This window comes from Vigna unguiculata, chromosome 6 (assembly GCF_037176805.1).
Source record: "Vigna unguiculata cultivar grain cowpea cultivar isolate G323 ecotype 2 chromosome 6, ASM3717680v1, whole genome shotgun sequence".
Lineage (NCBI taxonomy): Eukaryota > Viridiplantae > Streptophyta > Magnoliopsida > Fabales > Fabaceae > Vigna > Vigna unguiculata.
Genome location: NC_140797.1, coordinates 46,454,099 through 46,467,497, shown reverse-complemented (window position 1 = coordinate 46,467,497; position 13,399 = coordinate 46,454,099). Strand labels below are relative to the sequence as shown.

The window sequence follows — 13,399 nt, the reverse complement described above, 5'->3', positions numbered from 1 at the left end:
ACATTAGATGAAAATGATATGTTAGAAAAGTATAAATTAAAAGTGTTACATTGAATGAAAAATTAGAAAGTTGAATGATATGTAAGAAAAAGAAATACATATAAACATTGAGTTTTGAAGATTTATATCGAAATACATTTTCTTGTATAATCAACTCATATTTCATTAATGATAAATTTTCCATCAGAAGTTAGATTAATCAAATTACATTCAAAACATTCGGTCTATAAATTATAATTTTTTTCTTAATAATAAACATATAGAAAAGAAGTAATCATTATGTTGAAGAAATATATAACAACATTCGAATATAAAAAAAGAGAGGAATTTCAAGAAAAAGAAGAGATCGAAATTTAAGTCTAGAGAAGACAAGAAAAGATAATGTTTTGTTTTTGGGAGCAATGAGCATTTCAAGTGTTTTGAAAAAAAAAGAAAAAAAAAATTCCCCAATTAATTATTGACTTTAAATGTTCTTTCCACATTGTCCTAATTGGGACCGATTTGCCTCATACTGTAATGGAGGATAATAAGTGCCGTAGAATTGGTGCCATGATGTTTGCACGGGACAAGCCACTTACCTACGAAGGTGTAGTTTTGAAAGTAACGACCAAGGAAAAATTAGTAAATGAAATTTATATGCTTCAAGAAACAATAGACTTTTCTGAATATTATATAGTTATGTACTTATTAACTGTCACTTTACTAAGATATTTTTAACTTTCAATCTGAAAATAAATTTTAAATATATTTAAGTTCTTTTGAGTCCATCTCATGAAAATAAAAAGCTTTCGGTAAGCTATATACAATTTGTTTATATCCATATAAACTTATAAAAATTCACTGATATAACACATGTTTTACAAATAAATATGTTCATCTTGTATTCATAAAACTTATATTTAGAAAATATATAATTAGAACATAACTTAAGTTAACTCATGTGATTCATTTTAAAATTAGAACCAAAACTATTATTTATTTAAACGTGTCTCAACAAAAACAATAGATTTGTGTTCTATTTCTTTTTAAAAAAGTTTCATTATATTTTCGGGTTAAGTTGAAATACAGTTTTGTATTAGCATAATCTTGGCTAACTGTACATAATATTCTAAAAATTCAGAAATATAAAATTATAAATTTTTAGTCAATAAGTTTTTCGTAATATTTTTTTTGAATTATGAGTATAAAATATTTATTATTTTGTCAATGGTTAATATTTGCTGCATAAAGATCCCTCTTTCTAATCATATTTTATTTTTATTTACATGACTTAAATATAAAACTTTTCTTGAGACATTTGAGTACAGTTCTATCCAGAATAAAAATTAATTGGTATAGTTTTTATATAATTATGGCAATCTGTTGGTAAAAAAAAAGTTTAGCACAGAGATCTTCACCATCAAATAATTTGTTTGAAGTTATATACTGCAAAATAATAGAACGTCTTTCATCAGACATTTGATTCAGCAAAATGATGAGTACTTTTAACAAATGGGTTTTTCTACCTGCACCTCCAAAATTTTGTTTACATTTCCAAAAATTTTTTAAACCCAAAAATATCTTTTTACAATTTAGGTAAAGTTAACGGGACATTAATTCCCAAAACTAAATGTTAATTTTTGAAAATCAAAATATATAATTAAAATTCAATTTCTAAAACTTAAAATATATAATTAAAAATTAATTTTCAAAAATCAAAATATATTATAAAAATTGACTTTCGTAATATATTTTAACTTTCAAGTAGGTCAAAGGATATCAAATTTTAAAATTTTAAAAGTCGATTTTCGTAATATATTTTCACTTTCGAAAGATCGAAAGACATTTTTAAAATTTTAAAAATTTTTGAAAGTCAAATTTTAGAGGTCAAAGTTTATTTTTGAAATTTAAAAAATTTTTGAAGGTGGAGAACAAATATTTGGAGACGTGGAAGAACGCCCCTTAACAAATTCCATCATCATTCGGTCCGGGCTTGGGCCGAATGTATTTGGGCCATCTGATGTAAAATGATCCAAGAGTAGATTTGTGCTTTGAAGGATGGGGGGATTGGCCGTGCGTTGGGGTGGTGAACAATTGAACATGTCGTTCTGGAAACCAGGGACGGAAAGGCCACAGGGTCGCGTAGTCGACGATGAAGAAGGTGGTGTTCTCTTCTTGTCTGGTTCTCACCATTCCTCTTCCTCCAGACATGGCTACGCCAGCATCGATAACCAACGCCAGCGATTGCCTGTGTTCAAGTACCGCACCGCCATTCTCTACCTCGTTGAGACTCACGCCACGACCATCATCGTCGGCGAAACCGGCAGCGGAAAAACTACTCAAATTCCTCAGGTAACTTCCCTCCAAATTCTAATTCTAATTCTAATTCAAAATCATATTCACATTACTCACAATTTGAACTGCATTTCAGTACCTGAAAGAAGCAGGTTGGGCCACCGGTGGCAGACTCATTGCTTGCACTCAACCTAGAAGACTTGCCGTTCAGGTCACATCTCTTCTTAATTACCACTCAATTATTCTTCAATTCATCATTCACGTAACTCTCTCATCTCTTTTGCGTTTTACAGGCCGTTGCTTCCAGAGTTGCCGAAGAGATGGGAGTGAAGCTTGGTGAAGAAGTTGGCTACACGATAAGGTTTGAAGATGTAACCAAACCGGTGAGCATCTCTCTTCAATTATCTTTTATTTGGATCTTATGTTGTCATGCTTACTTTTACTCACATTAACACACACACACACGTGTGTCTTTATATAATGTGCTGATAGAATAAGAGAGTTGCTTGGACAGTGACGAATGGAGTGGTTTCGTCGTTTATTTTCGTTTTGTGGCAGGACAGGATGTAACGGTACTTAAATTTTTAACTGATGGAGTGCTTCTAAGGGAGATGATGGACGATCCTCTTTTGACCAAATACAGGTATTTGTTATCCCTCATCTTCGGTGGAATGGACTTCAAATGTTTACACTCATAAGTTACCTTTATAAATTTTCTTAAAGTGATACGTTATGTGTACACTGTACAAAAATGGTGAAAAAGACATCAAAGTACCTGGATGAGCATGGACTAGGGAAACTGAGGTTGTATGATGGCAGTGTAGCATTCTTATCTTTATGTGATGTTTTAAAACTTCGAGACTAATAATGTTCTTTTCCTTCTTTGTGAAGTTGCCATCAGATTTAGAGAACCTTTCTTCTAGTCCTTTTGTATCTTTGGGGGATCTTGAGTTTTCCCGTTTTTCTTGTTTGTGAGATATTGTAACCCTCCTCATACTAATAATTTTTTTTAATTAAAAAAAATTAAAGCCGAGTTGCCACAGAACTTTTCAGGGTAGACTAGTCTAGCTTTTATACAAAACAAGTAATTGACTTTTGAGACTTTAAATGTCGTCCATGCAAACATTACTTATTAAATGGTTATATAAATGGGGTTCCTTATACTAATTTTTACATGTTTTGTGGCTGTGACAGGTAGCAAAGACTTATAGTTGTTTCTGTGAAAGAATGCGATATTCCAATTCATTTTCCTGTTCTGTACTCCTTTTACCCTGACCTTTGTGAATACTTGTTGCAGTGTTATAATGGTGGATGAGGCTCATGAAAGATCAATATCAACAGACATTTTGCTTGGACTATTGAAAAAGGTATTAAATGGATGCGTTATCAATATGTATAGGAATAAAATGCTGTTCATTTTATAGTAATTAAAAATAGTTCCATTATATTTACAATTTTTCAATCTCATAATTTGTATGAATTCTTTTTTCTACTTTTCTAGATTCAACGTCGTCGACCAGAGTTGCGGTTGATTATATCATCTGCTACTATTGAAGCAAAGTCGATGTCTGACTTCTTCCAAATGAGGTTTTCTTATACCCTTGCTATGTTTCAATTGTTCATACTTTTATTTACAAATCAACATTTTCCTGGAAGCTTTGTTCATACAATTTGTCTTCATAAAAATGTCACAAGATTTTTTTGGGAAAATAGCTAATCTGATTGTAAGATTCACCTTAATTGTAAAAATCCTACAAAAAGAAAAGGTTTCTCTATTAGAGTCCAAATTATCCATACACGGATACACCTGTGTCTGTTGGCATTTAGTTGTTTGTAATACTAATACTGTTTGTTAGATAAACACATGGAACAGAGAGACACAAAAAAAGGGAGGAAAACAAAGAATCTGTATAGTAGCATTGCTATGAAGAACAATACTACTGTTTATATGCACCAAGAGAAGAAACAGAATTCCAAAACAGCTGTTATGTTACAACTAACAACACAAAACGGCTGTAACTGGCCCAAATACCTTTGATTGTTTTATCATCTGATAAATATTCTTTCAAAGAAATGACTTTGTGATGCTAGATCATTGTCTAACGAGTAGTTTCAAACTATCATCATTCAATGCACTTCCTCTCCGCTGCACCTACAAAAGCACAATATATATGTAACCGATGCAATATAATATTATCTGGTATATATCACCACAATACTAAGATGTTTAAAATTGAAAATCTTGTCAGTTTTTGTGCTAAACATTCAGATACTGATTGCCACCCGAAAAAGCAGTCACTTACTCAACAGTGTGTTCTATTAACAGAAAGAAGCGCCGAGAGACTGAAAACAAGGATCATGGACCACAAGTGGAACCTGCAATCTTGTCAGTTGAGGTACTATTTAGTAGTAAAACTCCTGCTTTCATGTCTACTGTTTTCTGAGTGCATTTCTTTGAAGAAAAACACGGGCACACTTAAGGTTACTTGAATTGAATCTCCCGTGCACTTGAATTTGCTTTTAAACAAGGTCTATGGTTGTTCCAGTGTGGTGTCTGTTCTATGAATGAACTGGGCTGCCACTGTATTCCTGGCTTCTTCTTTTTTTCGTTTTACTTTTCAATCGATATTATTATGGTAGTCAAAATTGAGATCTTAGGGAGTTTAGATAAAAAATTGAGGGATCATAACATGGATTATAAGATCCTACAAAATTGTTGAAAAATCATACATATGATACTCATTATTAGAATCTAACATTCATGAGAGAAAACTGATTTTATTCATACTGAAAATTTTCAATCAAATACACACTTAGTGGGGATGAAAAATAAAAGAAATGAAGGGAAAGAGAGTAATAATTTTATCTGTTTGGATTGAGGGAAAGAAAGTGGAAAATGAGAAGAAATTTTTTAGTTGATTAATTGATCTAATAAAATTCCTTTTGTTTTGGCATATTAATAAATTTAGAAAATAAATTGTTAAATATTTTTTTAAAAATAATTTAATATGAAAAATAATTCTTAAACATATAAATTAGAGCTAACATAAATTTAAATTAAAATAAAAATTTATTATAATGTTTTATAAATAATATAGTTATATTTTAATATAAGAACATATTAAAATAAGATATTTAAAAAAAATAAAAAATCAAAATTTAAATTAATTAATTTAACTTAATTTTTTTATTTTAATTATGTGTTTTATTATAATATAAAACAAAACATAATTAATAATAAAATGTTAAATTTATTAGTTTGTTTATTATTGTAGTATTTTATTTTAATTTTTTTATAATATAAATTATATACTAGTAAAACATTAAATTTATTCATTTATTTTATTTATTATTTTAACATTTTTACTGTATTATTATATAGATTATACATTAATAAAAACCTAATAAAAGTAACTCATAAATCAATTATACTTTTTACATAATGAATTATATTATTAATGTTTAAAGGAAAATTACTGGTACAAAGTTCGTCTTATCTTCCCGTTTTCCTAATTTAACATCTTAACTTTCCACGCTTTTATTTGCCTTTTATGTTTCCTTCTTTGGAAACAAGCACATAAGATATCACACATCAAACCTACTGCCTTGGCTTAACACCTATTACAATGAACAGAATCTGTTTACAGAAATAGTTACAACAGAAAGTAGTTATAAGATAATGATCATCTATTACAATGATTAATATACTACCAGCTAACATATGCTAGCACTCTTGTTAGTGTAGCACGAACCATTATACAACACTTCAAAGAAAAGGATGATTCTGTCTTGTTAACATTTGATCCAATCCAAATTACAAAGCAACAATAAAACATAAGGAAGTTTGAACTTTTAGTGAGATATTTGAGTGCTGTAACTTGTAATGAGAGCTTGGGTGTGTTTGTGTCTTACAATCCACACAAACAGAGATAAGGAGAGATGGAACGAAATTACAGCGAGTGAAAGAGATTAAATAGGGGGATTAATTTCACGAATGTGGTTAGGAGCGGTAGTTTTTTCTTTATCGGTAAAGGGAAAGTTATTCTAATTTTTGGTCAAAATGGGTGCGGGTTTATTTTGACCTTATAAAGAACAAAAAAGTTGGGCTTAAAATTTGTATCTTTTGAAGTGAAGCATGTTAAGGGTTACAAAATAGTTTTCAATCCCAACCATCAAACTAACCTAGAAAGGCAATAGCGAGAAGTGCCAATCTGCTGCAAGTTGCGATCTTCAATGACAACTGGCAATTTTTCATTCTACAGTAGATGAAAACTCAGAAACAAGGGAGAAGATTGTGATAGCCTTACATGTCAAACTGTGATTTTGACTACCATGGTTATTATTGTTTAATTTTTCCTGCCTGTTCATATTATCACCCTTGTTTTTTTGTTCTTTTCCATTTTATATTAATTTGACAAAGCAACAACTTTTCAGAAACTGAACTACAATATAATTTGGAAATACTTTAATTAAGTGGGGCATTACTATGACTGTGGTTTCCAGGTTAAAGTTTTCATTGTACAAATACATCATGCTTTATGATTTTCAGGGTAGAGGCTTCAATGTACACATTAATTATGCTGAGGAACCTGTCCAAGACTACGTTCAGGCTGCTGTTTCAACGACACTCTTGATCCACGAGCGGGTATTTTAATCTCTTATAATGAGATGGGATAAATTCAACTAATGCATTTTATATTTGAGGCATTTTAATCACTTTAGTTTAATTACATCTTTTGTTGCTGAGTGATTACATTAGACTTGATCATGTATTTTAAAATATGAGTGTTATGTTGATACATATCATAGTAACTGTAATAGAAATTTTGGAATCCTCCAACGGCAACATACAAATAAAGTCTAGACATTCCTGCTGTTGTTGAAGTAAGCAGAAAATCATATTTATCTAAATAGTTAAAAGAAAAGCAAAATGGACTGAAATCATGGTTTTTATCTTTTTGTTTATATAGAGAGAATTGCTTGTAATTGTGTGATCTGTACACACATGAGTACTATTATTTGTAATGAAGAAGAGATATAACAATAAGGAATCAAATCAATGCCGAATAATGGGAAATATTTGGTAACACATTTCCTTGTCAGGTTGTATCATATCTTCCTATTTAATGTAATTAAATTATAAAGTAAAGATAAAAGGAAGGGAAAAAGAACAAGAAATCTGATACCATGTAGAGAAGATTGCTTGTAATTGTGGGATCTGTATACACAACAAGTACTCTTATTTATGATGAAGTAGAGATACAATAATAAGGAACAAAATGAATACTTAATAATCAGAAATATTTGGTAAGATATTTTCCTATCAAATCATATGATATCATATCTCCCTATGTAATGTAATAAAATGACATCTGTAATACTTATCTTTCCATAGGAGCCAGCAGGAGACGTTCTAGTGTTCCTTACTGGTCAAGATGACATTGATGCAGCTGTTCAGTTACTCACTGACCAAGTTCAAACAACTGGAAAACACTCTTCTGGTACACACTTGAATAGTTATTATTTTTGGACTGCTAACTTTTGTTGTCTTGAACTACTAAACAACACTTTTTTTAAAACATCACTGACAAAGTATGTATAATTTTTTTTCCATACATAATGAAAAAATGATTTCATATTTTTCGTCTTCAATGAGATGCATCTAACGTATGGAATTTTCCTTTGGTCCAGGATTGATTGTTTTGCCTCTGTATTCTGGGCTTCCACGTGCTGATCAGGTTAGAAATACATCAGTGTGTTTTATTGTATATTTATTTTAATTTTAATGTGGTAATATTTGTTTTACATTCTCTCAGGAGTTAGTATTTTCTCCAGCTCCTCGTGGAAAGAGGAAAGTAGTAATTTCTACTAATATAGCAGAAACATCACTCACATTAGAGGTAACTTCCCATTCACGATAAGTTTGACTATGTCTATGGGTTAGAGAGAGTCCTCCTTATTAATTCTATTTTTCTAATCATGTAGGGAATTGTCTATGTTGTTGACAGTGGGTTTTCTAAACAGCGGTTCTACAATCCGGTAATCATTTTGTTGTTGTTATTGAAGAGATACAGTAATGAGCCCTGTATAAATGTAACTTTTGGTCTATCTTTACTCTATTCAAGTTTCATATTTTCTCCAGTTTGTAGCTGACATTGTTCCACTGCAGAGGCATTATCCTCATTTTCTACTTGTGCCCTTGTATTTTCTCAAAATATTAGAGAAGCTTCAACAATTTTTATGTCACTTATTGTCTTATTTAAATTTTATACAAGTCGTTGTTGTTTCATGAATGATTTAAAACATTAAAATTTTCAATATTTATTGGGTTGACAGTTTCTAGTCATGGTACTCTATGAATTTTAAATTAGCATTAATTATGTATTTTCTTCGTTATTTCAGTTTATTAGAATTTTATCCACTAAATTGTGGTTGATTCTAGCTGCCATCCTTGTAATTTTATTTTTAGAACCGTTCCCTTCACTCTTTTTTTGTCCCTTACGCTGATTTCTTAGATGTCTTCAAGTGTAATTTTCTTTCATGCTTTGTAACAGATTTCTGATATTGAAAATCTGGTTGTGGCTCCAATATCTAGGGCTTCTGCTAGACAAAGAGCTGGTAGGGCTGGGCGAGTTCGACCAGGAAAGTGTTACAGGTGTTGTTTCTGCTATTTAATAAAAATGTTTTACTTATAAAATATGATTTGTTATCCTAGTTGCCTGTCTCTTCTGAGAGAAGAGATTGACTCTTGTATCGGTTTATCTTGCAAAGAACCAAAATTATTTACATGTAGAGTAATTTGTTTCTTGTTGCGGATTTTTGCTTATGATGAGGTCATGGAAGGTGACCCTGTTGATCTATGTAATGACAGCATGCGTTACAATATTCACCTTTTCAAACATTTTTTATATGAATTTAGTTATGCTGCTGAGAACAAGTACGCACCTCTTTTACTTAATTTGACAAGTTTTAGAAGAAAAAGGCAAAATTTCATGGCAATTTCTGTAAAACAGAAAACGTTTTAGTTTTACTTTTTTAGTTTGTTTATTTGATTTGATTTAAGCAGAATGCATTCATTTTGAAAAGCCATGTTTTCCCCTAAAATTTCTCTGCTTACAGTTTCTCTATGGCCCTTTGCTGATGGCTGTTATACTGGGATTTTCAGTTCTGATATGCAAAGAGATCCAGCAGCCTCGGTGCATTCGTTTTTCCTTTATTTTTTTTATTTTGTTGGAGGATATCTTATCTTGTCCACCTTGTTGCCATACCCTTCCTTTTCCACACACCCCACCGTGTTCTAATAAGTATTCTACTGGTGGAGTTAGTATTCTTCAATTTCATGGTGTAATAATGGTCATTGTGTTTTATTGATGCATTTCTTTAAAGCTTTATTCTGTTATGTTTTATGTCCTATTTACCATGCCAACATTTCAAATTATGTAATTTGTATTTTGTATTGATGTTAATTGTGACAACCATTCACTTTGCACTTGACTGCAATCAGGCTGTATACAGAAGAATATTTTCTTAACCACATGCCTAAGGAGGGAATTCCAGAGATACAGAGATCAAATATGGTCTCCTGCGTAATCCAGGTTAGTAATTGATTAATTTCAAAGAAGCAAGTACGTGTGGCATGTTTTATTTTTTTATGGTGATGCCACCATTACATATCAATTTTGTTTTTCCAGGCATGGAACTTTTTTATCGAGATAATATTTTGATCCACAGAATGATGACTAGTGATAAGTTGCATCACTGCTATTTTGATTTATCTTCAATTTGTTTGAATTTAATAAATAATTATCATAAGAGTGTCTACTCCGTATATTGGTATTTCAATTAAAATAATAATCAAGATTAGTCAGAGAGAGGGCAAGATGAAGTTGTGTTAGAAACTTCAGCATTTTTGACAATTCATTTTATCAATTCTTGCAAAGAATATGATGCACCTTTATTTTTTCCCTGCCTAGTATATTTACTTACCAACACTTTTTATTGTCTGGTCTTTTTAACTTCGTGTCAACAATCCTATATGCCAAAGCCACAGACAGATGAAGGAGGTTATGAACATAATTCCTTGTTTTCGTACCACAAAATTGCATATCACATCTGCCCTACATATTTTTGGGATGAGCCAGTGTCGAATTTTTAATGGGGATTCGTCTTCCAATATGGAAGAGATTGAATTACTTCGTTGCATTTTTAGCCTCCGCCTTTTGGTTGTGCAACACGTTTCTCTAATAAAATTTCTTCTTTTTATCCACAAGAAAAGCATAGTAGTAATCATCTCTTATTTTTCTGATATTACTGACATAATTCCATTGAAAGTTGTTACCAGAATAATGTTTCTTTGACTAGTGTGTGTTCTAGATGAAGTTAATGATTGATTCTAAAATTAATTACTTTATAATACATTTTTCTGATGATTTCCAGCTAAAGGCCTTGGGGATTGATAATATCTTGGGCTTTGACTGGCCAGCATCTCCATCTGCTGAAGCAATGATCCGAGCACTAGAAGTTCTCTACTCACTTGGTGTATTGGATGATGATGCTAAGCTGACTTCACCAACTGGATTTCAAGTTGCTGAGATTCCACTTGTAAATTTCTCTTACGATAAAATCATCTTTGATTAATTTGTTAAATGCTTCATTTCTATTTATAGAATAGTAAAGACTCGTTTTATCACCATGGACCCAGGGTTAGTTTAAGTACACAGTTGTTTGGTGATCAGGATTAAAAAAATGATACAATAAGGTAATGATATCCTATATTTTAATCTATTGTTTGAGCTGACATGATCGGGTAACCTTATGCTATCATGTTCATTAGTCCAAATATTGGGGATGGGGGTAGCTGGGTTAAGAGTATAACCTATCCAGATATATTTCTTACAATTTTACTTAGGTGTGTTTAATGGGATGTAATCCTTGCTAGGATCCGATGGTCTCAAAAATGATAATAGCTTCCAGTCAACTTGGGTGTTCAGAGGAGATAATCACCATTGCTGCTGTTCTTTCCGTCCAAGTAAATCTTTTTGCTCTAGTCATTGCTATTGTTTTGTGAACAAATTTAATAAAATTGTGTTAAAATCATTTTTTTTTTCTGAAGTTGGGAAATATTAAAATGAAATCTATCTGTATATCATCTCAAAAGTATAGTTAAACATTGATGTATAGAGTAGTTGACCTTAATTTCAAATATCTATGTATATAGTCCATCTGGATCTCAGGGAGAGGGATACAAAAGGAATCTGATGAAGCAAAATTGAGATTTGCTGCTGCCGAGGTAATTTAACTTAAGTGTTCCCCACTCTTGCTGTTTATAGCCATAATTTCCTTTACATTGTTATGTTATGTGCTAAACCTCCTATGATTCTTCATTAAACTACACATTCATTGTGTAGCATGATTGTTTTTCTGTAACAATATGATGGATGAGCTATATCTTTTATTCATATATTTTATCTCTTTTGATAATTGGTACAATTACAGGGTGACCATGTAACGTTTCTTAATGTATACAAGGGGTTTCATCAATCTGGTAAATCTTCACAGTGGTGTCACAAGAACTATGTAAACTATCACGCCATGGTGTGTATGCTTTTAGCAATTTTTCGCAATATAGGCATTTCAATATAGTCCATGCACTCGTTTCCTTTCCAATATTGATGTTGACATGGCTGCTTAAATTGCCAGAGAAAGGTTCTTGAAGTTAGAGAGCAACTCAAAAGAATTGCAAAGAGGATAGGACTAGTCTTGAAATCTTGTGAGAGTGATATGCAGGTTGGGTCTTTTCTTCTTTTATAATAATGGTTTTGATTATTTTTTTAAAAAACTGGCTTCAATATTCTCCTGATCTATTGTCTGGTGGGTGCATAAATAGTCAAATTTAATGAAATCTCTGCCCTAGTGTAATCATATTTTGTTGATCCTGTTTCATTCTTTGGTTTTCCACATTACATCATGGACTTATTAAACAATTGTTTATGTACAAGTGGTTTTAATAATTGAAAGAAAAATAAGGGTAAACTGTTCTCTATGAAACCATAAGTTGTTTTCATAAGCTACCATGGAGAGCTGTTGAAACAAGCTGAAAACAACTTTTCGTAAACACGTACACAATTCCATGTCATGAGATAACTCCAGAAGAGAAGATTTAATTATATTGTTGCATTCACTTTTACAGTTAGTGAGAAAAGCTGTCATCGCCGGTTTTTTTGCAAATGCGTGTCATCTAGAGGTGAGATAGTTCTTGGCACAATAAAATGCACGATTTTATCATTCATTTCTTTATATATATTACCAATTTTTGCCACAAATTGTTGCAAAACAAATAATTTAACTTTCCTTAAATTTTATGTTTATGTAAGGCATACAGTCATGATGGGATGTATAAGACATTAAGGGGATCACAGGAGGTTTATATTCACCCGTCGTCAGTGCTATTCAGGTCCGTACAAACTCTATGAACGTTATGTATGTGCAGGTTTTATTTGGACTGTAAAAGTTGTGAAATATTCAAATCCCAATCCAATAGTCTGTGCTGTAACTTGTGATTTTTATTATAGATATTATTTTCCTTTTTTAGTAGTAATGAAAGATCAATATCTAAGCACACACTTTTATTTTTGCAGAGTAAATCCAAAATGGGTTATTTACCATTCTCTTGTATCAACTGATCGACAATACATGCGTAATGTCTTAACTATAGACCCCTCGTGCTTACTGGATGCTGCTCCTCACTTCTACAAGTTGCAACAATGTAATCATCTCCTTTATTGATTCATTTGTGTTAGACACACTTAACGTGTTTGAGATGAAGGAAAGAAACGTTTATGTATGAAGTGTTTTAGTTCATGTAGGAATACATTAACCACTATATACGAAGTTTTACTTCAAGTTAAAAAATGAAGTTTCAGTTCAGGTAGGACACATTAGGATTTTCATTACTTTATGTAAATGAGATATTTTCAAATTTATGTAAACGAATGATATTTATTTATGTTGAATAGAATTTAGTGTTCACTAATTATAGAGATTATTCTTGATTTTAAAATTAGTATCAAACTAAGAAATATTCAAATTAATTTATTTTATTTTAATTTAAATTCTAATTCAATTA

At 31.2% G+C, this 13,399-nt stretch overlaps 1 protein-coding gene across 1 annotated transcript; it reads left to right on the top strand.

The window, feature by feature from the left end:
• The first annotated feature begins 2,032 nt into the window (after nucleotides 1-2,032).
• LOC114186634 (RNA helicase family protein) lies at nucleotides 2,033-13,306 on the top strand. The gene is made up of 22 exons (XM_028074597.2): nucleotides 2,033-2,331; nucleotides 2,411-2,485; nucleotides 2,568-2,657; nucleotides 2,838-2,917; nucleotides 3,572-3,641; nucleotides 3,776-3,861; nucleotides 4,601-4,670; nucleotides 6,824-6,919; nucleotides 7,670-7,775; nucleotides 7,966-8,012; nucleotides 8,091-8,174; nucleotides 8,260-8,313; nucleotides 8,829-8,929; nucleotides 9,779-9,869; nucleotides 10,711-10,875; nucleotides 11,213-11,302; nucleotides 11,492-11,563; nucleotides 11,770-11,868; nucleotides 11,974-12,060; nucleotides 12,464-12,517; nucleotides 12,648-12,727; nucleotides 12,912-13,306. The coding sequence occupies exons 1-22, from the start codon at nucleotides 2,038-2,040 to the stop codon at nucleotides 13,057-13,059; spliced, it is 2,139 nt and encodes a 712-aa protein (XP_027930398.2). The 5' UTR covers nucleotides 2,033-2,037; the 3' UTR covers nucleotides 13,060-13,306.
• The last annotated feature ends 93 nt before the right edge of the window (nucleotides 13,307-13,399 follow it).